Source organism: Pocillopora damicornis, chromosome 2 (genome assembly GCF_964200805.1).
Source record: "Pocillopora damicornis chromosome 2, jaPocDami1.2, whole genome shotgun sequence".
Classification (NCBI taxonomy): Eukaryota; Metazoa; Cnidaria; class Anthozoa; order Scleractinia; family Pocilloporidae; genus Pocillopora; species Pocillopora damicornis.
This window is the reverse complement of record NC_142671.1, coordinates 33,090,767-33,118,464: the sequence shown is the minus strand read 5'-3', so window position 1 is coordinate 33,118,464 and position 27,698 is coordinate 33,090,767. Positions and strand designations below refer to the sequence as shown.

General features: G+C 37.6%; 1 protein-coding gene and 1 pseudogene across 6 annotated transcripts; both read right to left on the bottom strand.

The window, feature by feature from the left end:
* Window positions 1-581: 581 nt before the first annotated feature.
* On the bottom strand, window positions 582-9,189 carry LOC149050943 (uncharacterized; annotated as a pseudogene). The gene is made up of 10 exons (XR_016184120.1): window positions 8,349-9,189; window positions 8,139-8,242; window positions 7,827-7,939; window positions 7,560-7,633; window positions 2,232-2,293; window positions 1,856-1,948; window positions 1,630-1,730; window positions 1,260-1,412; window positions 981-1,101; window positions 582-888 (listed from the first exon to the last, which is right to left on the bottom strand). The product of XR_016184120.1 is annotated as an uncharacterized LOC149050943 (transcript).
* On the bottom strand, window positions 1,924-25,801 carry LOC149050942 (uncharacterized). 5 transcript variants are annotated; one of them, XM_089197957.1, is made up of 8 exons: window positions 24,745-24,774; window positions 24,433-24,542; window positions 24,166-24,239; window positions 23,799-23,894; window positions 23,598-23,690; window positions 23,002-23,154; window positions 22,724-22,843; window positions 21,165-22,631 (listed from the first exon to the last, which is right to left on the bottom strand). In XM_089197957.1, exons 3-6 carry the CDS (start codon window positions 24,224-24,226, stop codon window positions 23,078-23,080), a joined length of 327 nt encoding a protein of 108 aa, XP_089054083.1. In that variant the 5' UTR covers window positions 24,227-24,239; window positions 24,433-24,542; window positions 24,745-24,774; the 3' UTR covers window positions 21,165-22,631; window positions 22,724-22,843; window positions 23,002-23,077. The 5 variants fall into 5 exon arrangements, with proteins under 5 accessions (XP_089054081.1, XP_089054083.1, XP_089054082.1 ...); XM_089197956.1 differs by lacking the exon at window positions 24,745-24,774 and having other exon boundaries at window positions 23,999-24,239; window positions 24,433-24,507; XM_089197953.1 differs by lacking the exon at window positions 24,745-24,774 and having other exon boundaries at window positions 23,598-23,894; window positions 23,999-24,239; window positions 24,433-24,507.
* Between the last annotated feature and the right edge of the window lie 1,897 nt (window positions 25,802-27,698).

Here is a 27,698-nt window from a genome sequence, read left to right as displayed (position 1 = left end):
AGTTGTACGATCATATCATACTTCATGACCGTTCAGTTGCGCTTTAGCTCTAACAGTTATTTCACCTTGTCTCCACAATAGCTGATGCAAGAGGGGACGAGTTCGAAATGTGTATTTACTGTTGGCAAACGCCATGTGTAACGACCGACAGTCGCGAATACCTTGGCTATCGCGAAGCACATATTCAAAATCACGTGCGACGTAGAAAAGATTAGAAGACGTACTGGAGAGCATTGAACAAATGTGGGCTCTGGAAAGACCCTGTTTACCAGGCTAGAAAAGTCGAACTGGGGGACCACGTTAATGTAGTGCGGGAAAGGATGTCCAATTGTGTTATAAAAAATGTGAGCTTAAGGTTTCCTAACCCTCCTGGTATTGCCTACATGGGGCATAAAAGGGAATAATAAAATTCTCATAAAAATGCCCACCTCAAAGAGAGCCCAAGTACTCAATTTTTTTTTTATGGTCCATTTTACAATGTCCACACAGCAAATTATAGTGACTTTCCTATAGGTTAGGAAAAGATATACAGTGCAAAGAAAAGTAACAGGAGGAAACAGAGAAAGAGTCTGCTTGGAAATACCCTGTGTCAAACCTTATATTCATGTTTTCATTGCTTGGTACCAGCAGTTGTTAGAATTGGTCCTCCCTAATGACCTCACATGTTAATACTGAACATTTGGGCTCCTAGTTGTAATTATCACAGAAACTGTGGTGCAATGGAAAACAGAAGAGACATCATTTGTTTATATTAAAAAAGGTAGACTAGATAGTTTCTCTGAAATTAAATGTCTTTGAAGTAAGCACCCTGGTCTCTGCCAAGCGGTTTGGATGCCTGGTATGTTGGTACATCTGTAGAGACGATGCTTCTCGATTCAGTTTTTCATTCTGTAAGACAAATGAGTCAATGAGCAAGAGAAGGCAGTGAATCCAAAAAGTGCCAAAGTAATTGAGCAGAATTAACAACATAAGTTTCTTACCCAATCAAGAATGGCTAACTCCATGCACATGTTGTTAAGTGTCATCCCCATAATGAATCCGCTTTGCAGCATAAATGAGCATCACTGAATGGAGAGACTCAATCCAATATGTTTCCCTGCACTGAAGAAGGCAACAAATTATGGGTGATTTTTCTTTAACTGAAAAATGAATTTGTTCAACTCATTTATGGCCATTACATCAACATCATTAATTTGGAAGAAGAGATAAACTTCTTCATGCAAAGAAACATAAACATACAGCATGCATCACTTAATTACCCGCATGTAGTCCGATGCATGCCTATAAATTGAAGTGCCCATAATGGCTTCCCTGCATGCAGCTACTACTTCAGGTTTAGTTAAAAGGTTTTTGCTCATCACATAGCCATTCTGCTTGCACCATGACTCCGCATGGCATCTGACATGATTTCCCTGAGTAATAAATACACCAAGTTATAGAAAAATAGATTAATAAATCAGTAGTAATAATTATAGTAAGTATAATGTCTCTTGTTCACCATTATTAAAGAAAGATGTGCAATCTTTGAGGTAATGATCATGTCATATCTTACTAGAATAACACAACAAAAGGTACTTACAGAAATGAAAACAAAATACTATGTTCTCAACAAACAGTCACTCAAATTACCTGGTAATGGTCAACTACATTCAACAGTGTACCCTGAAATTTTTCTTCATCGGGTGGACTGTTCTTCATGCAGAAGTATACAAGAGTCCTTGTACTTTTCACTGTAAAATATTCAGAATTATTATATTCCATTATAGTCATCTTATATCAAGAAGGAACTTGACATCTGCAGGTAATTGTGGAGAGAATATAGCTTTTGATGACTCTCATAAGAGAGATATCTTACCTTTGTCGAACAATTCAAAAAACCACTTTGAGCCCTCATCCCTCTGGGCCCCTGAGGCAACTTCCTTCATTGCTTTAGTCACAGACTTTGCACCTGAAAATAAAAAAATATATATTAATACCAATAAAATGCTAACTTTCAAGAAATAGTCATAATCATCAAGACAAAATGAGCTAAAAAATACAAGTGTGTACTGAGTACCATGCCAAAAGTCAAGGAATTAAGCATTCCTTTTGACAAGATCCATGTTTTTAGCTGTAATACAAAGTCATATGCCACCTCTGCAACATGGAACCCTGAAAAAAGAATTACTTTAACTGCATTATAAAAAATACTTCTGATCTCCATATCTGTATTACATATCTGTATTACATACAGCTTACTGCTGAAGTTTTATTGGCCCTACTCCAGTTGACAGCTGCTAACACCTTTTTGGTCCTAAAGATAATCAGTGCAAACCCAGGTGGAAATCTTATTAAGATCTTACTAAGATTCTTGTAAGTTTCTTACTAAGATTCTTATTAAGATTCTTAATTAAGAATCTTGTAAGACCTTACAAGATCTTGTAAGATCTTGTCACAAGATTCTTACAAGAATCTTGTAAGATCTTACAAGAATCTTGTAAGAATCTTACAAGAATCTTGTAAGATCTTACAAGAATCTTGAAAGATCTTACAAGATCTTGTAAGAATCTTGTGACAAGATCTTACCTGATCTTGTAAGATCTTACAAGATTCTTGTAAGAATCTTGTGACAAGATCTTACCTGATCTTGTAAGATCTTACAAGATTCTTGTAAGAATCTTGTGACAAGATCTTACCAGATCTTGTAAGATCTTACAAGATTCTTGTAAGAATCTTGTGACAAGATCTTACCAGATTCTATAAGATTCTTAACTAAGAATCTTGATAAGTATCTTAGTAAGAAACTTACAAGAATCTTACAAGATCTGGTAGGATTCCTGTGACAAGAATCTTAATTAAGTACCTTCACAAGTTTTCAAAAGAACTTGTTAAGATTCTCAACAATGTCTTAATGATCTCTAAAAGAACTTACAAGAACTTGTGAGATTTTCAAACAACTTACAAGAATTTTTGCAGAATCTGTAAAAATTCTTAAGTATCATATTTTTTTCAGACCATAGTAGGTAACTGATGGTTTATGCAATATTCAGTAACTGGATGATTGAGGAATGGAGATCACAACTAAGAAAGAATTTCTTCATCCAACATTAAGCAAAATTTATTGCAAATTCTCAACACTGTGAAATTAATTACTAAAAAAGATCTTGATAAGAAACGTTAACTGGTAAACATGCACAATTTAAATGACAACTGTACAAGAAGAGTTCTTGTTCTTCCCTTTGGTGTGTTTTAAAAATTAAAAAAAAACAATTGTTTTAATTGTTGGAGTCATTTGACAGTTTGATTTGAACTACCATAGTTATCCTTACACAAATAAGCCATAATAACTAAAGGCATGTCCCAGTTTTAAATTGTTCTTCGTTTGATTCAAACTGCAATGGTTTTTCTTCTTTTAGAATAATTTAAGCGTGAAAACAAAAAAAAACAACAAAATTTTGTATTGCAGCAAACGTGTTCAAAGAATTAAAGCTCACTATCACTCATCTCAGTTGGCATTTTAGTCAATTTGACAGCTACTTGACAAGCAAATTTGCAAATATTTCAATTTTGTACAAATATCAACCAAGCTTTAGTTCATTCAACATTGCCCTCTACATTGTGAACTTTTCTCTTGGAATCCAAGCAATTTTTTTTATTCAAGTAGAGCCTTATTTGAGACCACCTCTTATTCATTTGGGCATCACCAAATTTCTGATTTATGGCTCCTGTGGGAAGAAAAAAAGAAAAAAAGAAAATAGTAATTTGTATACAGGTACAAAATATACTAAAACCTTGAGAGCGTATTTTTTAAAATCCCTGCCAGAGAGGAGTAATAGGAGCTTGGTTTCATTGTGAGGAGTACTTAGTAAGGTAGAGGGGAGGAGCTTCTCAATGGTTCTCCTTGATCACCATCATGCCTCATCTGTACGCAAAGAAAAGGAGGTAGTGACTATCTTTAACAAGAATTTATCATCTTTAAGAGCAAAATTTTTATGCACAGGTTCCCAGTTATGAATCTTGGCAATTTGCACTGCCCAACTCCAATCCAACAAACTTTGTTTACGCTTTGCACTGCTGAAACAGCTATTCCAAATTCCCACAAAAAGTTGATAAATGAAAAATTACCTTTTTACAATCAGGAGTTGCCACCCTTCTATCCCATTCTGTGCTTGTAGCATTAAGATGGGACTCAAAGTCTACTTTATTCAGGATAAAATCATTTTTACAGGTGATCCTATTTCTCCAGTTCTCCTGTGAATATGAATTGAAAAAATGTTTACATTTGTTGAGCAATCCCTCCACTGAATTAAGTTTCATTAACCTTTAGAACAAAGAAAATTGTGAGAAAGGGAAGCAAGGAATCATGACTCAGCATTAAATGAAAACCAGAAAAAAATACACACACATTCACAAAACAAAACAAATAAAAACTAAACAGAACCAAACAAAATACAAAAAATGTTGCATGGAATTAATACAGGTATAGAATGTGTTAGAGTAAAAATTAACAGGATAACAGTGCCAAAATTCTTCCTTAAGCCATCTAAGTCAATGAAGTCTTGAAGGAGGGGGGGAAATGAACTATCATGCACCAACATTGAATATTTAGAGTTCTTACATCATCAGAAGAACTTCCCATTTTTTGGTAATTTTTGTTTGCTTTGGGAAGATTCCCATTACTGTGGACATGGTCGTGATAATCAAACCCAGTTTGGCTTTCATCATCATCATCATCAGTGGAAACTTTTAAGTAGAACGTGGCAATTTATAATTCATTATTTGGGAATAAAGTAATTCCATAATCGATTTCGCGTTGTTATAGCACCCTTCTAGTTTAACTTCTAGTGGTTATTAGTAAAGCCGAAGACAAATTAATTGTTTATTGTGAACCATTTCCATGCGAGACGACTGGAAGCTACGATGATTCTGACTACAACACTTAAATCCGGAACAATCTCTCTTTTAAAACTGACTTGAGAGAATTGCTACAAGTGCAGTAAGGTTAGCAGCCGCCGTTACGGGGTCTTGATGATGATAGCGTTACATCTCGTGTCAGTTTCCACTCAATTCTAAACAAAAACGCTTCCTGACGAAATCGAACCCTGACGAGATTTTATGATTTGCCTTATATAAAAATACCGTGGCCTTGCAATTACATAAACTTATCGTCACTTTTTTCGTCCATGCTAAAAGAATCTAAAAAGTGCGAGAAATAAGTCTATCGCATCACCTTCCAGCAGATGTGTAATGTTGATAACGTGAACTTAATGAATAAAAGTCAGTAGCACTTACCTTCGGGATGATTTGCCTTCATTTGCTTCAGTTGCAGTCGTGCACTAGTTGCTTTTTTGGAAATCTTCTCAAGATACTTAAACTACCAAGACCAATGTGTTCCTTGAGTTATGAAGCGAGTGTCGTGCACAATCATACGTGTGCTTTCTATGTGCTTAGATGTGTAAACTATTCACCTGAGGCCACTTCACGTGACAGAATAAAACAAGGATATCGCAACCTTGAATGTGTAATCGTAGTGTTCTTTCACAAGAAAAGCAAAACGCGATTTATCTTCTCTGGTGTGCTGTAAACTCATGTTACTTACCGACTTCGTCATTTTCTGTATTTTAAGCGACAGTAACATTAGTGATTTTGCAAAGAACTTGGCTTGTAAAATCCTAATTCTCGAGATCATTATTCTTCGCCAGGGCTTTAGACACAATTAAATTTCGCAACGAGGTAGATAACACTCAACCAAAGTAAAATTTCTGTAGAACTTTGCCGAAACGAAATGGCGCGTGAACGGTTGACAACAACGGTCGAGTGAACAATTTGTAATTTTGCGCCGGCCGTAGCGGGAGACTGGGGAGAGCCTTAGTAAAAGTACAAAATGTCACGCAACTCTCGCAAGTATTTTGTAAGTAACTACCTATAAACTTTTTAAAAATACTTTTAATTTCTGCCATCTGACCGGTCTGCAAATTTTCGATGTTTATTTGTTAGTTATATTGTAAAGAATTTGGTCGGTAAAATCCTAATTCTCAAAATCATTCTTCTTCTTTAGGGCTGTAAGGCACAGTTAAATTTCTCAACCTGGCAGATAACACTCGACCAAAGTAGAATTTCTGTCGAACTTTGTCCGAAACGATATGATGCAAAAACGGTTAACAACAACGATCAAGTGTACAATTTGCAATTCTGCGTATGCACTGTGGCGTGGAATGCCTTGGTGAAAGTACAAATTTCGTGCAACTTTCTTGAAAAATATTTTTACAAGTAGCTAGCTATAAATTTTTTTTAAATACATCTTTTCATTCTGCCATCTGTCTGCATACTGCCATATTTTTTTTTTCTGAACCATATCAGCGAAAGTCTCTTGCTTGTGGAATGTGGTGACATTATCTATGGGTGTCTTTATGTTCAAGGCAAAGATGGGAAGGTTTAATCCCTTTCTAGACACTCCCTATGAACATGATTAGTGATTATTTAAACTAGCTGTTCAGTATATTTCATAATCAATCATCAAATGTAATCTGAAAAGTCTGTCCAAATTTAATCTGTTGATACCATAATTCCAGTGGAACAATTACCTCGTTAGAAAGCAGCTGCATGTGTATTGTGTTCTCGGGTCTGAAATTTGCACACCATACCATGGAAGCTTACTTGACGTTATTTGATCCCCTTTTGGACATGGGATTTTTCACATCATGTGTGAGAGGTTTCAAGCCTTATGCATCCCCATGCTCTCTTATGAACAGAACAGGATAAGCATTTCAAGTTACTCAAGAATGTACTGGAATGAACTTGATAAAATCTTGTCAAGAACATTTAAATTCCTACTGATCTTAAAATTTTGATTCTTACAAAACTCTTAGATGAACTTTAGATGAAATCCTGTCTAGAATCTTTATGATGTTACATTTACAAATCTTACTTAATTATTAAGATTCTTAACAAACTTACCAAGATCTTGTCAAGAAGCTTGTAAGATCTTCCTTTTCTTAAAGATTAGGATTCTTACAACTGAGATTCTTAAGTGAACTTTATATGATGTTGTTAAGAACTTTCAAGATCTTAATGCCCATGTGTTGTAAAATTTTTTTTAGGATTCTTAAAAGATTCTTAAATAAACTTAATAAGATCTTGTTGAGAACCTTTCAAGATCTTAACCCCCATTTCTTGTAAAATTTTGTGAGGATTCTTACAAGATTCTTAAATAAACTTAATAAGATCTTGTTAAGAACCTTCCAAGATCTTAATCCCCATATGTTGTAAAATTTTGTCAAGATTCTTACAAGATTCTTGTATAAACTTAATAAGATCTTTTAAGATCTTACAATGCTCAAACCTGGTTAAGATTTGTTCAAGAAATTTGGCAAGATCTTATTAAGATTATTAATTCTTAATAAGATCTTAGTAAGATCTTCATCTTAATTGCCATCTTATAAGATTCTTACAAGATCTTCCAAGATCTTACAAGATCTTCCAAGATCTTAATAAGATTTCCACCTGGGAATGAAATGATTTTAGGAACATACCAGAGGTTCAACATATCATACAAAGAGATCAAGTAGAAACCATCTTACAAGAAAGAAAGGGCTGACACTGTTGTGTGTGCTGCTGATTGACTGGAATCATGCCTTGCATCTGTTATAACACACTGCAGGAAGAAATGGAGGAAATCAAAAATTAAAAATGGTCACATTTCTCTACTCACAGATATTTTCAAGATTTACAATTTGATATAAGATTTTATATTTTTGTATGTACCAGTCTACATAATATATTCCGAGTATGGCAGGTGTATAAGTATGTGGCCAAAGACAAAATGAAATTAAAATGACAACTTGTACCTCTCCATTCACAGCATATGCAGGGTTACTCTTCACTTGTTCTTGAGTAGCCAACATCGACTCATTGGAGACCCTCTTCATGACTGTCAAGTAACTGAGCTTTTTCAAGACTGCTGAAGTGATTAAAAATAGAAGTATTTTAGAATTGTATCTGGTAAGGCACAAACCAAAGAAGGAACAGTTCAGTCAGTTTGAGCTATCTTGGTAAAACATTCATGATTTAGCAACCTGCAAACTGCTGTTGACTGCCTTCTCCTTGCAAGGAGAAAGACTACATGATTTTCAGAGCATCTGAGCATGTGCATTGCTAACCTGTGTTGGAGGTCTTTTCTCCCTCTGACCCGATGTTGACTGCTTGACAGAAACTTGTGTATTCTGTCTCTGTCAAGCCACAGGACAATACTCCATGAACCAATCTATGAAAGAGAGACAGAGAAGTGACCAGTTACAAAAAACAAAAACTGTAAAATACCGAGAAAACAAATTTCAGTAAATTTCAATCAAAAATAAAAGAGTGCTCACCTCAAATTTACACAGTACTTTGGAGGAGATCCTCCCATGAAAGGGGAGGAGAGCCACTTGAAAGAATCTCCACCAACACATGAAATTGTCACTGACACTACATGACTCTGTCGATTGAAGACAAGTGACTCACAACCGAGGGGTTTTCCACAATAACAACATGATGTCGTTAGCGTATTAGAGAAAAAAAAAAACAGAGTTCGCGGAGATTCTTCAGTAGAGATATAAGGAGTCGTTCTCTGCTGAAGATGCAGTGATTTGCATTCTTTGTGGCGTACGTTCTGCTTGGAGGATAAATTGGAGAAAAAGGATAAGCAAAGGGCAAAGAAATACGCGAAGATGGAGTGGAAGAAGCTGAAGGAATGGAAAAACCGTGCGGTTGTAGATGGTGTATTTCGGACTTCCCGTTGATGATAAGCTCAAATCGCTCGACGTCAGTCATTTCCTCTCAATTTTCTCCTCAAAAGCTAACAGAAGAGCTTCCATCAAATTTGCATTCTGTGTGCTTGTCGTCGCTTTTGTAAGATTCAACGAGCCTTTTGCCATCTTTATGCGGTCTTTGATGCCGAGAAGTCTGCTCTCCTGAGTTCGAGGAACTTCTATGTGGAACGAGAACTGTGGACCTCGATCCGTTGGATGCTTTTTCTTGGGTACAGATGGCTTATTTCCCTCAGCCATAACGAATAAATTTCCAAATAAATATATCTTTCGAGCAGCGACAGGCAAGACTATTCTCCAAACTGAACTAAAGTTGTGAAATTATGTCTCAAAATCGCACTTACTTGTGAAATCATCCATACTTTAGAGGTTTTGTCACAGAATTGTCACAGATAACAATAGTCTGAGCATTGCGCATAGAATGTGTCATGAATCCGCTAGTTTCAATGGGAATAATCTGAAGGCTTGAAGAACCAGTTTGTATCAGGGGCCTGGGAAATAAGCCGAAGTTACACCACAGGTGGCCCAGCTCACGTCTCGAGAAAAAGCTAACGATTAATTCATGAACGCGTCACGCGTTGTGTGACTCGGTGTTAAGTTACGGGAGGAACCGTTGAAATTTTGAACACGTTATAAGGCATAGTATGGGGAACGACATATGGTCGATTTACAACGATAAATATTTCGAAATCTGAATATTTTACACGTAAAATCAATAAAATCTTACTCATGCCCTGTGTATCCGTCGTAGTTTCTAGCGATTTCTGCTGTTTTAAGCTTGCTTTACCATCACTGTCATCCATGTCAAAAGACGAAGTCAAGGCTGCACACTCCGATTTCGACCTTGGTCCACGCGGAGGTGGTTTGCGCCCCGAAAATCCTCCCGATCGGCATTTTTCTCAGCCACACTTTACGATCTAAGATCGCTGCACCCTGGGACATGTCTCAATACCAAAACTTCACGCGCATTTCGCTGGAAACGAGTGTTTTCTACCTGAATTTCCAAGTTCGCTTCTTTCTGGTTATGCTTTGAACACGAAGACTGGACACGGCAGCGAAAGAGACTTGGGTACGAGGTCAATTTTCTCTCTACCGCGAGTGGTACGGTCGATTAATGTACAATACTTACCCCATCTCCACAGAGGCAACTCGCCTTAACCTATTGTCCTAATCAACCAATCAGACAGCGAGTCGAAAGTAAAACAGATAAACAACGTACAAAATTTGAATATTCTGTGGGGTTTGCTGTGAGCATCTAAGCTTCGATTATTTTCGCGAAAATGCTATCGAAGAGGAAGAGATGCGGTGAAATTAACGGCGAAGCGAATCAGAAAGTTAAGAGTGGCAAAGTTTCAAGATGAAAATCCTAATATTTCATTTTGGGAACTTTACTGATAAAATCACGGGTGAAAAGCTTATATTAATAGAGAACAAATTTCCTAGTGCGAACCTAGGATAAATATTTAGGTATCATAACTTTTCGCAAGTTTGACGTCGGAATCCGATACGAATATCATTTTTTCCTACACGTAGATTTCTTGTGAAATTCATGGAGAGGTGAAATATTTCGCCACCTGAAATTGACTGTGATTAAAGCGAACGTTGTATGTGAAGTCTTACATACCGCAATGTAAATACCATTGTCCACATGATGTCCTAACGTCGATTGCATCTACCCTTCCATGCATGGCATATCAAACTACAATGTTTTGCCAGTTGATGTCACTGGACTTCTGGGTAAGTATAGTACATTAATCGACCGTATCACTCGCGGTAGAGAGAAAATTGACCTCGTACCCAAGTCTCTTTCGCTGCCGTGTCCAGTCTTCGTGTTCAAAGCATAACCAGAAAGAAGCGAACTTGGAAATTCAGGTAGAAAACACTCGTTTCCAGCGAAATGCGCGTGAAGTTTTGGTATTGAGACATGTCCCAGGGTGCAGCGATCTTAGATCGTAAAGTGTGGCTGAGAAAAATGCCGATCGGGAGGATTTTCGGGGCGCAAACCACCTCCGCGTGGACCAAGGTCGAAATCGGAGTGTGCAGCCTTGACTTCGTCTTTTGACATGGTTAACAGTGATGGTAAAGCAAGCTTAAAACAGCAGAAATCGCTAGAAACTTCGACGGATACACAGGGCATGAGTAAGTTTTATTGATTTTACGTGTAAAATATTCAGATTTCGAAATATTTATCGTTATAAATCGACCATATGTCGTTCCCCATACTATGCCTTATAACGTGTTCAAATTTTCAACGGTTCCTCCCGTAACTTAACACCGAGTCACACAACGCGTGACGCGTTCATGAATTCATCGTTGGCTTTTTCTCGAGACGTGAGCTTGGGCCGCCTATGGTTACACGGCTCGAATTTTGAAAAGACAACTGTGCGAGTGTCTCGTCGACCGCAGATAGCGCTTTGAGCGGCCGAACGATAAATTAGTGCCAATTAATATCAAAATGAGCTCAATTATGGGAATGAGAGTCAACAAGACGCAATATCTTCTAATTTGTTGACACAAAAGAAACACTTAAAGTGTGTCTTCTATGCAGACCGTTTCACTCATGGTGGGAACTTTGGTCGCCATATTGGATGATTTTTGCATTTGAGCTGAAACAAAGGGGAGGAGCCAACCTATTTATAACGCGCCTTCGTGTTAAAATTCACCTTTCACAAAGCCTTTCCTTAACGCAAGCAATCATCAGGAAAAAAATAATCAATTCGGACTTTTTTCTATAAAATGAATGTTCAAAATGAACATTCCCACCTCCCCCCTCCCACTTAGAAAACACACTGTTAGGTCAAAAAGAGATATTTTGTTATTAAACTTGAATCATCTACAAACAGTATGATGTCAAAACTAAGATTCTCTTCTTTGCGTAAGTTTAGGCTATATATTTTTTAACAAAAAATTAATTTCTTTGGAGCTGTCGATGTAAATTTAAAGAGAGGCACCATTCTCGCAGGCGAGCTGCAATTTTAATCCAAATCCTCTGACTCTTCCCTTCCGGCAACTTAAATGATGACCGGTAACTAAGGTCTCGAGGGATTTGGCCGAAATTCCAAGGGTTTTCTCTCAGTAGAAGAGGAGTCTGGAAAGAAGTTGAGAGTTAATTTCTATTCCTACAGATGTACTTTGCAAACTCTGTAAGTCTTAAAACTTCATGAGATGATTAATTTGCTTTATTGTCTTTCTTAATATCGTTTACGTAGGAATTTATATGACAATCAGATAGCAGAGCTACCACGTGGAGTCTTCAGCTACAACACTAAGTTGATTACACTGTAAGTAAACAACATTTATTGCTCATCCCATGAGACTTATTTTCAAGAAGCTTATACAGACCCAGTCACACGTGTAAACTATAGCAATTTGTAATGTTGGGACTCAAATCCAATATCTCAGCTCATGTACTTACTAAATCTTGGTTTCAAATTTTAATTGCCCTTAAGTCCATGCGTTGCAGAGGGGCCAGTTTACAGCTCATAATGGCAGGATCCAAATCCTATATCCCAACTGGCATATTTGCCAAGACCCCATTTCAAATTTTAATAGAAATTCCATCACTATTGTTATTAGTGGGAGTGGGATTCAGTTCCTATTAAAATTTTGTTAATCGCGCTAGCTTCAAAAAGGGTTCAGAGAGACGCAATTTACCGAAAGATGGAGAGCTCAAAACTCAGCCAGTCGAAAAGAAATTTGAAGTTAACAAAAATAGCAAAATCAACAAATTCCATTGAAAATCCGATTTCAGTCGTTACTGATTCCATTTAAATTCACCTTTTATGGAGCCGTTCCCCTAACGTAACATAACAACATAACAATAACTGTTCAAAATAAACATTCCCACCTCTCCCCTTACACTTTGAGAACACATGGTTAAGTCAAACAGAGAATATTTTGTTTATTACACTTCAATCATTTACAAACAGTATATTGTCAAAACAAAGGTTCTCTTCTTTGCGCAAGTTTAAGCTGTGTATTTGTAAAAAAAAAAAAAAAAATTTGGAGCTGCCGATGTAAAATTAAAGAAAGACATGATCCTTGCAGGTGACCTGCAATTTTACCAACTGCAGAAAAGGAAGAATAAAAAAAATTCAGGCTCGGACGGGATTTGAACCCAGGCCTCCCAGAATATTCCTGCCAACTGAGCTACAGAAGTAAATGTTAACTCTTCCGCCCATATGCTTATTTACTTTTATAGGACACTCCATAGCCCTTTAATATTTGCTTCAGTTATGTTCTGGTCATTGTCCTCCAAATGTTTTTTTAAGTGCGTATAACAAAACATTTAGAAACGTTTTATTGTCGAAACGAAGGTTCATTTTACTGTGCGACTTTTCGATATGAATCTGTGATGAAATAAGTTTCTTTTGACTTGCGGATTAAAATCAATAAAGACATGATCCTCGCAGGTAAGCTGCAATTTTACCAATTGCAGAAAAGTTGACTAAAACAAAAAATTCAGGCTCAGACGAGATTCGAACCCAGGCCATCACATTTAAAGACTAATAGTGGAACAAAATTAACCTAATTTCCTGTTTTGTTTTTCTTGGACCTTAGCACTAAAAAAACAAATAGTAGATGTGGACCTTTTTTGCCGCACATTTCGAATACGCATCAGTAGATTCCCATGGGAAACTTAGTTTTCCGATAAAATAGGCAAAATTATATTCTTAAAGCCATAAAGCGAAACAGCTCAATCAAGCGCGAATAACTTACAGCGACTTACGGCGCTTTATTTAAGCAAATGAAGCAAGCGTGGTACATAGCTAAATATGCCTCGTTTTTTTAAAGCCGTGGAGCGGAACAGCCCATATAAAACGCGAATGACTTGAAAGATACTTCGTTCTTTAGACGCAGAATACTTCAAATATCGTTTTTCAAGCCTTAAAAAAAAGAACACACTTAACACAAAAATATGAAGTACAGTATACGGGATATATGCCTCGTTCTGAAAGCTCTGACGCAAAACAGCCCATAAACAGAAATATGAAATTGCACAACGTCAGCTACCAGAGATCACTCTCTCAAACTATGTCTGCATTTTCCTGTTAGTCAGTAAGATAGTCCTGAACTATTAAACAGCCCATTTCAAGCGCGAATGACTTGAAAGATGCCTCGTTCTTCAAGCGCAGAATACTTCAAATCTCGTTCTTTAAGCCTTAAAAAAAAAACACACTTAACACAGAAATATGAAGTACAGTATACAGGAAATATACCTCGTTCTGAAAGCCCTGACGCAAAACAGCCCATAAACAGAAATATGAAATTGCACAATGTCAGTTACCAGAGATCACTCTCTTAAACTATGTCTGCATTTTCCTGCATTCATTTTACTTTACTGACAACCGATATGTCGAGTAGTTCGAGAATTGAAAAGTTGCCGCCGAGTTACTCTTCCGAGTCAGCTGAGTGAAAGGTATTGCATAAAAAAATAATGATAATAAAAAAAAAAATAAATAAATAAAAACGTTCATTTTCTTCATTTTGTCAATTTCGCAGAATTCCGTCCATTCCACATACGCTACTAGTCTGTTTTAAAAGGGGAAATTTGTCGAAATCGTATTACGGGTATCGGTCTTTTTAACCTCTCGAGTTCGCGCCCCTTTTCGTCCTGGCTTTGTTTCGGTTATTTATCTCCTCTGAATGTTTCATGATAAGAAATTGACCACTTTATAATTATTTCCTTAAACCATACAGTACAAAAGCGTTTGAACACAGGTTTGAGTTCAAATAGAGTTTGCTTGTGAAGTGTCTTCAGCGGTCTTGCAGCCGAGGTTTAGTCAAGTAACCATTAAATCAGTACCTTTTTTTAGGTTTATCGAATTCACGATTGCGTCAAATTTATCACTACCCTACATCACTCAAGGGCATCGTTTCATACTGCCCAAAAGCCCAGCGCGTTGGAGATTGCCTTCGTCTGTATTTTTTTGAACAGACTTTTTATTCCAGTGCATATCGGTTTTGCACGCTGGAGTAAATTAGTAAGTTAAATGGAAGGATAGACCTTAAAAATTTAGAATACTCATAAAAAGTATTGGAAAAATTGTTGTAAGGTAAGCCCTGAAAATGTTTGTCATTAGGGCCCGATGATTTCCAAGGGTAAAGATCAGAATTCAGATTCCGATGATTTTGAAAACGATCGATAAACCAAAAAGTGTAAACCAGCACCTTGAGTAAGATTTTATTTCAAAAGTTGTAGAATTAACTAAAAAGTTGCGTGAATATTGTGAAAACGCTGAGGAAAGGAAAACCTACTAGTATGTTAATAAAATTGCCCTATGGATCTGTGATCTGCGTTCTCAGTTTTCGTTTACCCGCCAACATCGCTTGGTTATTTTGGAAAACTAATGAAGCTGAATGGTGGGAGATCAATGATGTATGGCAACTACGTGTATCCTTTAGAACTTTTGATAATGGAAAGCCGATTAAAGTGGCCATCTTGAGTGAGAACTTTCCATCTTATCCAATCTTGTCTCTAAACTTTCCCTTTTTTTCGGTTTGGTGACACTTATGCATTCATTTTAGTCGTAAGTGAAGTGATGTGCGTTTTCTCTGGGAGACCGATTTTTGAGCTTTTAGCGCAAAAACCATTGAATTAGGGTGTAAAATAATTTTATCCTTTAAAAAACAGCTTGGTTAATACACAGAGTTAGTAGTCCCCCCTTCTAACTCTGGTCTATACTTTTTTGGTAATTCTATATTGTAGTAGAAATTGACACTTTTTGCGTGCTTTACTAGCCCATGAATAAATATTTAGTTTAAAATGTATGCAGTTAAAAGGCTGCACGCGCGCAACACGCAAACTGCGTGTCATTACACGCACCTGTAAGTATGAGTTTGAAAAACGTATAAATTACACAAATCACTTAACTAACTCAGTATACACATTAAACGTGTGTACTGAGACAATGGGATTCACAATTTTTCGTTCTTACGAATTAGAAATGCGAGTATCAAGACTTAAAAGATTAACTTGCACTGCTTCCGCTTTTCTTCGAACAGTTTCTTCCGATTGCCACGAGTTCACTCGAAGATTTGAATTTAATGATCATAAAATGGAATTTTTTAATTAAAAACAAACCAAAATTGTGGAGCACTCCCCCCGATCACAATCATTGAGCAAATCACACAATATTGTGAGTCGCCGGGCTTCTCGTTTCATTGGTATGCACCACTTGCAGCTACTCGGCATATTTTTAATGTCAGATTAAGTACGTCAGACCACAATTCTCTAATTGTATCAAGGGTTTAAATATCTTTTCGAAGTTTGCAATTTAAAAACTCTGCATGGTAGAGATTTCCAGGACAGAAAAAGATCAGCCGTACAAGGAAGAAAAGAAAATCCTCTCGCTTCTCCAATGGGAAAACAATGAGAAAACTACATCCGTAACAACAGGATAAACTGCAGACAAGAAGTTAAATGATCACCTAAATTATAGCTTTACTCGTCTCTTTGGATTTTTGATTCCTCCAGTACCTTAGCATGTTGAAGTCATTGCTTTAGGAGCAATAAAAACGAGACCATTTAGACGAAGATAACTCCAATATGCAATTTGAAAGTTTAAAATACTGTCATTTTGCTTGTCGACACCTTTAAAGAACTTGCCTAGGAGCTTATCGAGAGCAGCAGCAGGTATGCTTATTATATTAGAATTTCCATCAAACTGCTGTTCGTAAAACCCTACAAACGTTTTGCACTCGTATTTTGACTTTTCAAAGTATTCGACGACCTTTCGGCTGCAATGGAATAATCTGGTTAACGACCCGAATTATGTTCGTCGTAGATAGTCGTATTTCTCTACTTGCCGCTTGTCCTACCGTGAAAAACTCGAAGAATCCGACTCGAAAGATTGGGATATCTGCCTCTAAGTTTTGCTCTTTTTCCTCGTTGGCGAACTTTTCCTTAAGTCGGTTCAAATTTTTCTTGAAGCGATATTTTGGCGATCAAAACAAACTTTTGAATTTAGCTTGCCATGCAATGAAATACGGCGCTAAATGGACTAATCATAGCGCACGTTCTACCCGAGAGATGTAACGAGGGGTTTTATTTGATAATCTACGAGCTTAATGCCCTGAAAATACCTGATCAGATACATCACTGTACGCACGCACAACTAGTTTGATTATTCCATGCCAAAGCGCTTTCTGCTACTGACTGAGAAGCAACGTCGTACTAGTGCACGTGTCAACCGGACTGAGGATGAATCACCACGCCCTCACCCAACTAACCGCCCTCGTTGGACTGTCCGCAGCGACTAATTCTATACATTTTCAGAACATTTGACATTTCATAAATACCAGCTGTATGTTTTTCCTGATGTTCATTTGTTAAGTAAGGAATTTCAGGTATGTTATGTTCAAATGACAAGGACGACGAGCGAATATATACGTACTTTTCATATAATAAAAATTGTCACCGGTCGATCGATTGAAGAAAAGAAGAATAATAAAATGAACTGATTGAAGCTGTAAAGAAATATAGTTCTTGTATATGTGTGATTGTACATAGTGCGGAGCATAGATTTCACAAACGTACGGTATAAAAGTCTGGTAGGGGTTATATAAAACCGCACGATCAGAACATATTTACCTGTCATGTAATGAAAAAGGAAGATCACGAATAACGAGTGCTGAAAGAGTCCGATAAATAGAGGAAACAAGAAAAAAAAGTGTTTCTGGAACAAAATCTAGTGTTTCCGTCCACTCTAGATCTGAATTCGTTAGCAGAAATAAGACAAAAATCTGTTTCCGAAAAGTAACCCAGTATTTCCGTCGACGTTCTGTCTGATTACGTCTACGGAAACAAGAGAAAAACGTGTTTCCGGAACGTGACCTTGTATTTCCGTGAACGTTTAGGTATGATGACGTCGACGGAAATACAAAAAATTCATGTTTCCGCCACGTTACTATGTGTTTCCGCACATGTTAACATGAAGTTACACTTGCGGATACATTTGTTTGGTTTCCTTCAACTGAAACCTGACGGAAACATGTAAAAATGTGGTACGGTTCCGCTGTGACCGCAGCAACGGAAACACGACTAAACGTCACCAAACCGACAGCGGAAACGCGTGTTGAGCATCGTGTTTCCACAAGGTTTTCACATATTTCTTCCACGTTTCCGTTTACGGATTCTTGATATTTCTTCATGTGTATATTATTCGCATCTACTTCAGCGGTAGCGAAATATCAACTTGCTTGATAAATAATAAAACATATAATACGAAAGAAATCAATTTCGAGCAAAGAAAAACTTCACCACAGCTAAGAGTTGTCATAGGCATATAAGGTTGCTTTGCTGTGGGTGAGATAGTTTTTTTCGTCTGCCCTAGAGGGATGAACGATTGAGCAATTCTATCTGGTGGTGTGTTGCATGTGGAGGTAGTGTCTAACAGCACCATGATTGATTTGTTTAGGTCCTTGGTCACACCCAGTTCCAAGGGGCTGGACAATTAACGCCCTAAGGCCTCGCCTATTGGATGTTGTAAAGTGCTGTAGACAGTTTGGGAATATATTTCTGGTTTGATATAAACCGTAAAGAGATCAGTTTCATACTCCTCCCCTGAACTTTTTTCGGGTTCTTCTTACCAGCTATGGAGGAACGGAAAGCTGCCAAAGCTTTGTCTTTTTCCTGCCACTTAAGCCTAACAGGCACAATCCGCCTCTTCTGCTATTTCTTCGGCAGGAGGCTCGCTGTCTTACCATAGAATAGAATAGAATAGAATAGAAACTTTATTAAAGTGTCAAAAACCGTCTAGCCAGGGAAAAAATCCCTTACTAATTTGGGGACACCAATTAGGGGAGAATATACAAACTAAAAAAAACTATATACAGTAGTAGGTAAAATATCTATAGTTAACTCATTAAGAGATTTATAGTAAAAATACACAGAAGTCAAAATGAACAAAGGCTACAGCCTGCGCAGCCGTCATCTAAAAGTTCACTTATATTGAGTTGGCGTATCTTGCTTTTAAACGACGTTAGGGTTTTGACGTCCCTGATACTCTTGGGTAGTTTTGTCCATAGCCTAGGCCCTAAATATCTAATAGAGTGCTTGCCATAGGTGACTGTCTCATACCTAGGTATAGAGAAATCTGCTTGCCGCAGATTGTAATTACTATTTGGTTCTTTAAAGATGTTACTTATATATGCAGAGCACAGTTTATGCTTTACTTTATACATAAGGATGCACAGATCCTGTAAGCGACTATTTAGTAGTGTTGGCAGATCTGCCTTCTCTAATAGTTGTTCATAACTAGAATTATTATCCTTGAAAACCGCTCTAAGTCCTCTTTCTTGTAGTCTTTCAAGCTTTCGAGTGTCACTCGCTTTACAAAAATGCCACACTAGGTGACAGTACGTGAGGAATGGTAATATCGCGCTTTTGAATAATATTAACTTAGATTTCATAGGAATTAAATTACGTAGTCTCATTAGAACACCAATTCTCTGGCTGGCTTTTTTACAGATAGAGATTACATGCTCAGAGAAATTTAGCTTAGAATCTAACACTACTCCTAGAAGTATGATATTATCTTTAGTTTCAATCACAACATCATTCACGCAAATATTGCTGTCATTTTGAGTGAAGCCCAAGTTCAAAACTTGGTACTTTTTGAGGTTTCCCGCCAATAAGTTAGAATCGTACCACGTTGTTGCTAAGTTGGCACTATCCTTTAACTGGGAAGTCACAGCTGCCTGGTCTGCTCCTGCGTGGTAAATTTGATGGTCGTCGGCATACATAGACAAGTTCGCTGTTAGGCAGTAGGATAGGTCATTCTGGAAAACATTCCATAACAACGGGCCAAGCGCGGAACCCTGAGGACAGCCATGACTCACGAATCGGCTCGAACTAACATGACGGCCGATCTTTACTTGATATTTCCGTTCATTTAAATAGCTGTTTAAAAGTTGAATAGCGCTTTCCTGAAAACCGTACGCTTCAAGCTTGTTCAGAAGTAGTGGTGGGTGTAACGAGTCAAATGCCATTGATATGTCAGTTGAAAGTATGCTCACAACCTGTTTTCGATCCCTCGCCAGTCTCCAATCTTCTACTAAATTGATCAATGTTGTTTCGCAGCTGTGAGCTTTGCGATAAGCGGATGAGTGTTGGTAAATGCGATTACCAAAGCCAGAGTTGATCTGCGCTCCAACCAACTTCTCAAGAACTTTACTTACACATGGTAAGAGAGTTATGGGCCGGTAGTTTTCCTTTGCATTCCTGTCATCCTTTTTGTATACTGGGGCCCAATGCCTATACTTCCATTCACTAGGCCATGCATTCTTGTTAATACAAGAATTGAACAAGGTGGTTAGTGGAGCGGATAATTCATTAGGACCTGTTTTTAAAGCCTTTGAAGGAATTCCATCAGTGCCGGTGGCTTTGTTTATGTTCAGCGAATCGAGAACTGCAAGGACTTGTCCCTGTGTAACCAATTCGATTTCGATGGTCTGAGTGGAATTCCTATTTTCATGTTGTATCCTCTGAACACAAGGATGGTCTCTAAAGTCCTCTATTGACTTTCTTTCAATCGCTGTACCGCCAATGCCATCCGCCAAGGTAGCAAAATGCTCAACCAATTCCTCAGCCACTTGTTGTTGATTCGTTATCATACTGCCGTTTATTTTTAAGTGGATGTCGTTTCTTTCAGTACAGCTCTTAGAGCCCAAAAATGGCTTGAAAGTTTTGAAGAACGCCTTGGGATTGATTTTCATCCATTGAGCTCGCACCAATTGCGACCATATCATCACCCAATCCGAAGTAATACATCAATCCCAAAACATTCTGAAAAAGTTTACCTTTATTATCAATTCACAGTTTTATAATTAACCAGAAATCCGATTTCAATCGTTACACGAAGGCGCGCCATAAAAGGAGAGGTGCCTTAGGTCCCTCTGAATCATTTGTCAATCATCCGTCGTGGCATACAGAACTCCAAAACAGCCTGAGCTGCAGCCAATGCAAGGCACTGACCAGAGGCGCATTTCTCGGTAAAAATTTCTACGTTTTCATGACAATGGAAGAATTTTTTGAGGTTTGTACTACCTTCCTCCGATCGAAACCTTCTTCATTTGTGGCGGTAAATTTGAAATTCGAAATGATTCGCTTCGCCGTCGCCTAAAATTGCCATGGCGTAATTTCATGTCTGTTGTTAAATACTGGATGTAGATGACCGTTAGAATAAAAAGAAAAGATGAAGAAATGTTCAAGGCATTTTTTTAATAATGCGAAGAGGAAGTGCTGTTAACCCAACGGAAGAAAAATAAAAGCAGAGCGATCATTGCAGGCGCGCGAGTGAACCGCCGCCAACCACCGATTCACTTGGACATGTCCAGGCATCGATGTCGCCAAATGAATCATCTGCACGGGCTTCTTCCACAAATGGTGCGATTTATTTTTCTTTTTTTTTAATCTAAGTATAATATGATTCCAAAAGTACTGAATGACCTTTAACCTTTGGAACAATACATTAGAAAGGTAACTTAGGACTACAGTTCGATACCAACAATCACTGTGATAATGTATCACCAAGATTGAAACACTCGCGTAACGCAATAATTTTCCAGAAATAACTAATTGCAGATTTTTTTCAAACTAGGAAATACTAGTTAGAATAAACTTGCAAACCACAGATTTTTTTCGTATGATGCAACAGTTCATGTCTAACACTGCTTCCTTTTGATGCCTTCATTTTCCGAAATGCAGCCTTGCGTGACACCTACCAAACGTTTTGTCCTGCCTAAGAATGTTTTGTCCTGCCTAAGAATGTTTTGTCCCGCCTGAGAATGTTTTGTCCTGCCTAAGAATATTTTGAAAGGAGTTATTTCTTTAGAACTACAAGTTATATTTATTGCGATATTTTATGCTACACCATGGGCATACGTGTCAATTAAACATGAAAAATGTACATAAAAATTGTCCAAAATAAAATGTAGGCGGGAAGACTAGTTGTACGATCATATCATACTTCATGACCGTTCAGTTGCGCTTTAGCTCTAACAGTTATTTCACCTTGTCTCCACAATAGCTGATGCAAGAGGGGACGAGTTCGAAATGTGTATTTACTGTTGGCAAACGCCATGTGTAACGACCGACAGTCGCGAATACCTTACCTATCGTGAAGCACATGTTCAAAACCACGTGCGACGTAGAAAAGATTAGAAGACGTACTGGAGAGCATTGAACAAATGTGGGCTCTGGAAAGACCATGTTTACCAGGCTAGAAAAGTCGAACTGGAGGACCACGTTAATGTAGTGCGGGAAAGGATGTCCAATTGTGTTATAAAAAATGTGAGCTGACGGTTTCCTAACCCTCCTGGTATTGCCTACATGGGGCATAAAAGGGAATAATAAAATTCTCATACAAATGCCCACCTCAAAGAGAGCCTAAGTACCCAATTTTTTTTTTTTTTTTTATGGTCCATTTTACAATGTCCACACAGCAAATTATAGTGACTTTCCTATAGGTTAGGAAAAGATATACAGTGCAAAGAAAAGTAACAGGAGGAAACAGAGAATGAGTCTGCTTGGAAATACCTTATGTCAAACCTAATATTCATGTTTTCATTGCTTGGTACCAGCAGTTGTTAGAATTGGTCCTCCCTAATGACCTCACATATTAATACTGAACATTTGGGCTCCTAGTTGTAATTATCACAGAAACTGTGGTGCAATGGAAAACAGAAGAGACATCATTTGTTTCTATTAAAAAAGGTAGACTAGATAGTTTCTCTGAAATTAAATGTCTTTGAAGTAAGCACCCTGGTCTCTGCCAAGCGGTTTGGATGCCTGGTATGTTGGTACATCTGTAGAGACGATGCTTCTCGATTCAGTTTTTCATTCTGTAAGACAAATGAGTCAATGAGCAAGAGAAGGCAGTGAATCCAAAAAGTGCCAAAGTAATTGAGCAGAATTAACAACATAAGTTTCTTACCCAATCAAGAATGGCTAACTCCATACACATGTTGTAAGTGTCATCCCCATAATGAATCCGCTTTGCAGCATAAATGAGCATCACTGAATGGAGAGACTCAATCCAATATGTTTCCCTGCACTGAAGAAGGCAACAAATTATGGGTGATTTTTCTTTAACTGAAAAATGAATTTGTTCAACTCATTTATGGCCCTTACATCAACATCATTAATTTGGAAGAAGAGATAAACTTCTTCATGCAAAGAAACATAAAAATACAGCATGCATCACTTAATTACCTGCATGTAGTCCGATGCATGCCTATAAATTGAAGTGCCCATAATGGCCTCCCTGCATGCAGCTACTACTTCAGGTTTAGCTAAAAGTTCTTTGCTCATCACATAGCCATTCTGCTTGCACCATGACTCCGCATGGCATCTGACATGATTTCCCTGAGTAATAAATACACCAAGTTATAGAAAAATAGATTAATAAATCAGTAGTAATAATTATAGTAAGTATAATGTCTCTTGTTCACCATTATTAAAGAAATATGTGCAATCTTTGAGGTAATGATCATGTCATATCTTACTAGAATAACACAACAAAAGGTACTTACAGAAATGAAAACAAAATACTATGTTCTCAATAAACAGTCACTCAAATTACCTGGTAATGGTCAACTACATTCGACAGTGTACCCTGAGATTCTTCTTCATTGGGTGGACTGTTCTTCATGCAGAAGTATACAAGAGTCCTTGTACTTTTCAATGTAAAATATTCAGAATTATTATATTCCATTATAGTCATCTTATATCAAGAAGGAATTTGACATCTGCAGGTAATTGTGGAGAGAATATAGCTTTTGATGACTCTCATAAGAGAGATATCTTACCTTTGTCTAACAATTCAAAAAACCACTTTGAGCCCTCATCCCTCTGGGCCCCTGAGACAACTTCCTTCATTGCTTTAGTCACAGACTTTCCACCTGAAAATAAACAAAAACATATTAATACCAATAAAATGCTAACTTTCAAGAAATAGTCATAATCATCAAGACAAAATGAGCCAAAAAATACAAGTGTGTACTGAGTACCATGCCAAGAGTCAAAGGAATTAAGCATTCCTTTTGAGAAGATCCATGTTTTTAGCTGTAATACAAAGTCATATGCCACCTTTGCAACATGGAACCCTGAAAAAAGAATTACTTTAGCTGCATTATAAAAGATACTTCTGACCTCCATATTTGTATTACATATGCGATATGATATTATTGAGGATGCAAATTTATCATACCTTGTGTCTCAGAGAGATAAGTCAGAAGCTCTTTTGTCATAGGGACCTCACAGCTTACTGCTGAAGTTTCATTGGCCCTACTCCAGTTGACAACTGCTAACACCTTGTGTTGAACATACCAGAGGTTCAACATATCATACAAAGAGATCAAGTAGAAACCATCTTACCAGAAAGAAAGGGCTGACACTGTTGTGTGTGCTGTTGATCCACTGGAATCATGCCTTGCATCTGTTATAACTCACTGCAGGAAGAAATGGTAGAAATCAAGACATAAAAATGGTCACATTTCTCTATTCACAGATATTTTCAAGGTTTACAATCTGATATAAGATTTTATATTTTTGTATGTGCCAGTCTACATAATATATTCCGAGTATGGCAGGTGTATAAGTATGTGGCCAAAGACAAAATGAAATTAAAATGACAACTTGTACCTCTCCATTCACAGCATATGCAGGGTTACTCTTCACTTGTTCTTGAGTAGCCAACATTGACTCATTGGAGACCCTCTTCATGACTGTCAAGTAACTGAGCTTTTTCAAGACTGTTGAAGTGATTAAAAATAGAAGTATTTTAGAATTGCATCTGGTAAGGCACAAACCAAAGAAGGAACAGTTCAGTCAGTTTGAGCTATCTTGGTAGAAAATTCATGATTTAGCAACCTGCAAACTGCTGTTGACTGCCTTCTCCTTTCAAAGAGAAAGACTACATGATTTTCAGAGCATCTGCGCATGTGCATTGCTAACCTGTGTCGGAGGTCTTTTCTCCCTCTGACCCGATGTTGGCTGCTTGACAGAAACTTGTGTATTCTGTCTCTGTCAGGCCACAGGACAATACTCCATGAATCAATCTATGAAAGAGAGACAGAGAAGTGACCAGTTACAAAAAACAAAAACTGTAAAATACCGAGATAACAAATTTCTGTAAATTTCGAGCAAAAATAAAAGAGTGCTCACCTCAAATTTACATAGTGCTTTGGAGGAGATCCTCCCATGATAGGGGAGGAGAGCCACTTAAAAGAATCTCCACCAACACATGAAATTGTCACCGACACTACACGACTCTGTCGATTGAAGACAAGTGACTCGCAATCGAAGGGTTTTCCACAATAACAACATGATGTCGTTAGCGTATTAGAGAAAAAAAAAAACAGAGTTCGCAGAGATTCTTTACTGCAGAGATATATGGAGTCGTTCTCTACTGAAGATGTAGTGATTTGCATTCTTTGTGACGTACGTTCTGCTTGTGGAGGAGAAATTGGAGAAAAAGGATCAGCGAAAGGCAAAGAAATACGCAAAGATGGATTGGAAGAAGCTGAAGGAATTGAAAACCGTGCGGTTGTGGATGGTGTATTTCGGACTTCCCGTTGATGATAAGCTCAGATCGCTCGATGTCAGTCATTTCCTCTCAATTTTCTCCTCAAAAGCTAACAGACGAGCTTCCATCAAATCTTCATTCTGTGTGCTTGTCGTCGCTTTTGTAAGATTCAACGAGCCTTTGGCCATCTTTATGCGGTCTTTGATGCCGAGAAGTCTGCTCTCCTGAGTTCGAGGAACTTCTATGTTGAACGAGAACTGTGGACCTCGATCCGTTGGATGCTTTTTCTTGGGTACAGATGACTTATTTCCCTCAGCCATAACGAATAAATTTCCCAATAAATATATCTTTCGAGCAGCGACAGCCAAGACTATTCTCCAAATTGAACTAGAGTTGTGAAATTCTGTCTCAAAATCGCACTTACTTGTGAAATCATCCCTACTTTAGAGGTTCTGTCACAGAATTGTCACAGCTAACAATAGTCTGAGCATTGCGCATAGAATGTGTCATGAATCCGCTAGTTTAAATGGGAATAATCTGAAGGCTCGAAGAACCAGTTTGTATCAGGGGCTTGGGACATAAGCCGAAGTTACACGGCGCGAATTTTGAAAAGACAAATGTGCGAGTGTCTCGTCGACCGCAGATAGCGCTTTGAGCAGCCGAACGATAAGTTAGTGCCAATCAATATCAAAATGAGCTCAATCATGGGAATGAGAGTCAACAAGACGCAATATCTTCTAATTTATTGACACAAAAAAAAACACTTAAAGTGTGTCTTCTATGCAGACCGTTTCACTCATGGTGGGAACTTTTGTCGCCATATTGGATGATTTTTGCATTTGAGCTGAAACAAAGGGGAGGAGCCAACCTATTTATAACGCGCCTTCGTGTTAAAATTCACCTTTCACAAAGCCTTTCCCTAACGCAAGCAATCATCAGTAAAAAATAATCAATTCGGACTTTTTTCCATAAAATGAATGTTCAAAATGAACATTCCCACCTCCCCCCTCCCACTTAGAGAACACACTGTTAGGTCAAAAAGATATATTTTGTTTATTAAACTTGAATCATCTACAAACAGTATTATGTCAAAATTAAGGTTCTCTTCTTTGCGCAAGTTTAGACTATGTATTTTTTTTTTTAAAAATTAATTTCTTTGGAGCTGCCGATGTAAATTTAAAGAGAGGCACCATTCTCGCAGGCGAGCTGCAATTTTAAACCAAATCCTCTGACTCTTCCCTTCCGGCTACTTAAGCGATAAATGATGACCGATAACTAAGGTCTCGAGGGATTTGGCCGAAATTCCAAGGGTCTCCCTCAGTAGAAGAGGAGTCTGGAAAGAGGTTAAGAGTTAATTTCTATTCCTACAGATGTACTTTGCAAACTCTGTAAGTCTTAAAACTTCACGAGATGATTAATTTGCTTTATTGTCTTTCTTAATATCGTTTACATAGATACTTATATGACAATCACATAGTAGAGCTACCACGTGGAGTCTTCAGCTACAACACCAAGTTGATTCGACTGTAAGTAAACAACATTTGTTGCTTATCCCATGAGACTTATTTTTAAGAAGCTTATACAGACCCAGTCACACGTGTAAACTATAGCAATTTGTAACGTTGGGACTCAAATCCAATATCTCAGCTCATGTACTTACTAAATCTTGGTTTCAAATTTTAATTGCCCTTAAGTCCATGTGTTGCAGAGGGGCCAGTTTACAACTCATAATGGCAGGATCCAAATCCTATATCCCAACTGGCATATTTGCCAAGACCCCGTTTCAAATTTTATAATAGAAATCCCATCGCCATTGTTATTAGTGGGAGTGGGATTCATTTTCTATTAAAATTTTGTTAATCCCACTAGTTTCAAAAAGGGTTCAGAGAGACGCAATTTATCGAAAAATGGAGAGTTCAAAACTCAGCCAGTCGAAAAGAAATTTGAAGTTAACAAGAATAGCAAAATCAACCAATTCCAACCTCCTCCTTCCCACTTCCCCCCTCCCACTTTGAGAACATATTGTTAGTTCGTAATATTCAGATCAACAAATCACATCGCGTATTTACTAAAACTCGGTTCTAAATTTTAATTGCCCACTGGCGACCAATGCGATCGGCTGCATTGAAAATCCGATTTCAATCGTTACTGATGCCATTTAAATTCACTTTTTATGGAGCCTTTCCCCTAACGTAAGCAATTATTAGGAAAAAAACAATCAATTCGGTCTTTTTTTCATACAATGACTGCTAAAAATAAACATTCCTAACTCTCCCCTTCCACTTGGAGAACACATGGTTAGGTCAAACAGGGGATATTTTGTTTATTACATTTCAATCATTTACAAACAGTACATTGTCAAAACAAAGGTTCTCTTCTTTGT

Coding starts and splice junctions, on each gene's coding strand:
- LOC149050942 (XM_089197953.1), bottom strand. CDS start 24,131: ATGTTGAACCTCTGGTATGTTCAACACAAGGTGTTAGCAGTTGTCAAC. Junction 23,895..23,998: donor TTATCTCTCTGAGACACAAG/GTATGATAAATT, acceptor TTCTTTTTTCAG/GGTTCCATGTTGCAAAGGTG. Junction 23,155..23,597: donor TTTTGAATTGTTAGACAAAG/GTAAGATATCTC, acceptor TTTATTACTCAG/GGAAATCATGTCAGATGCCA.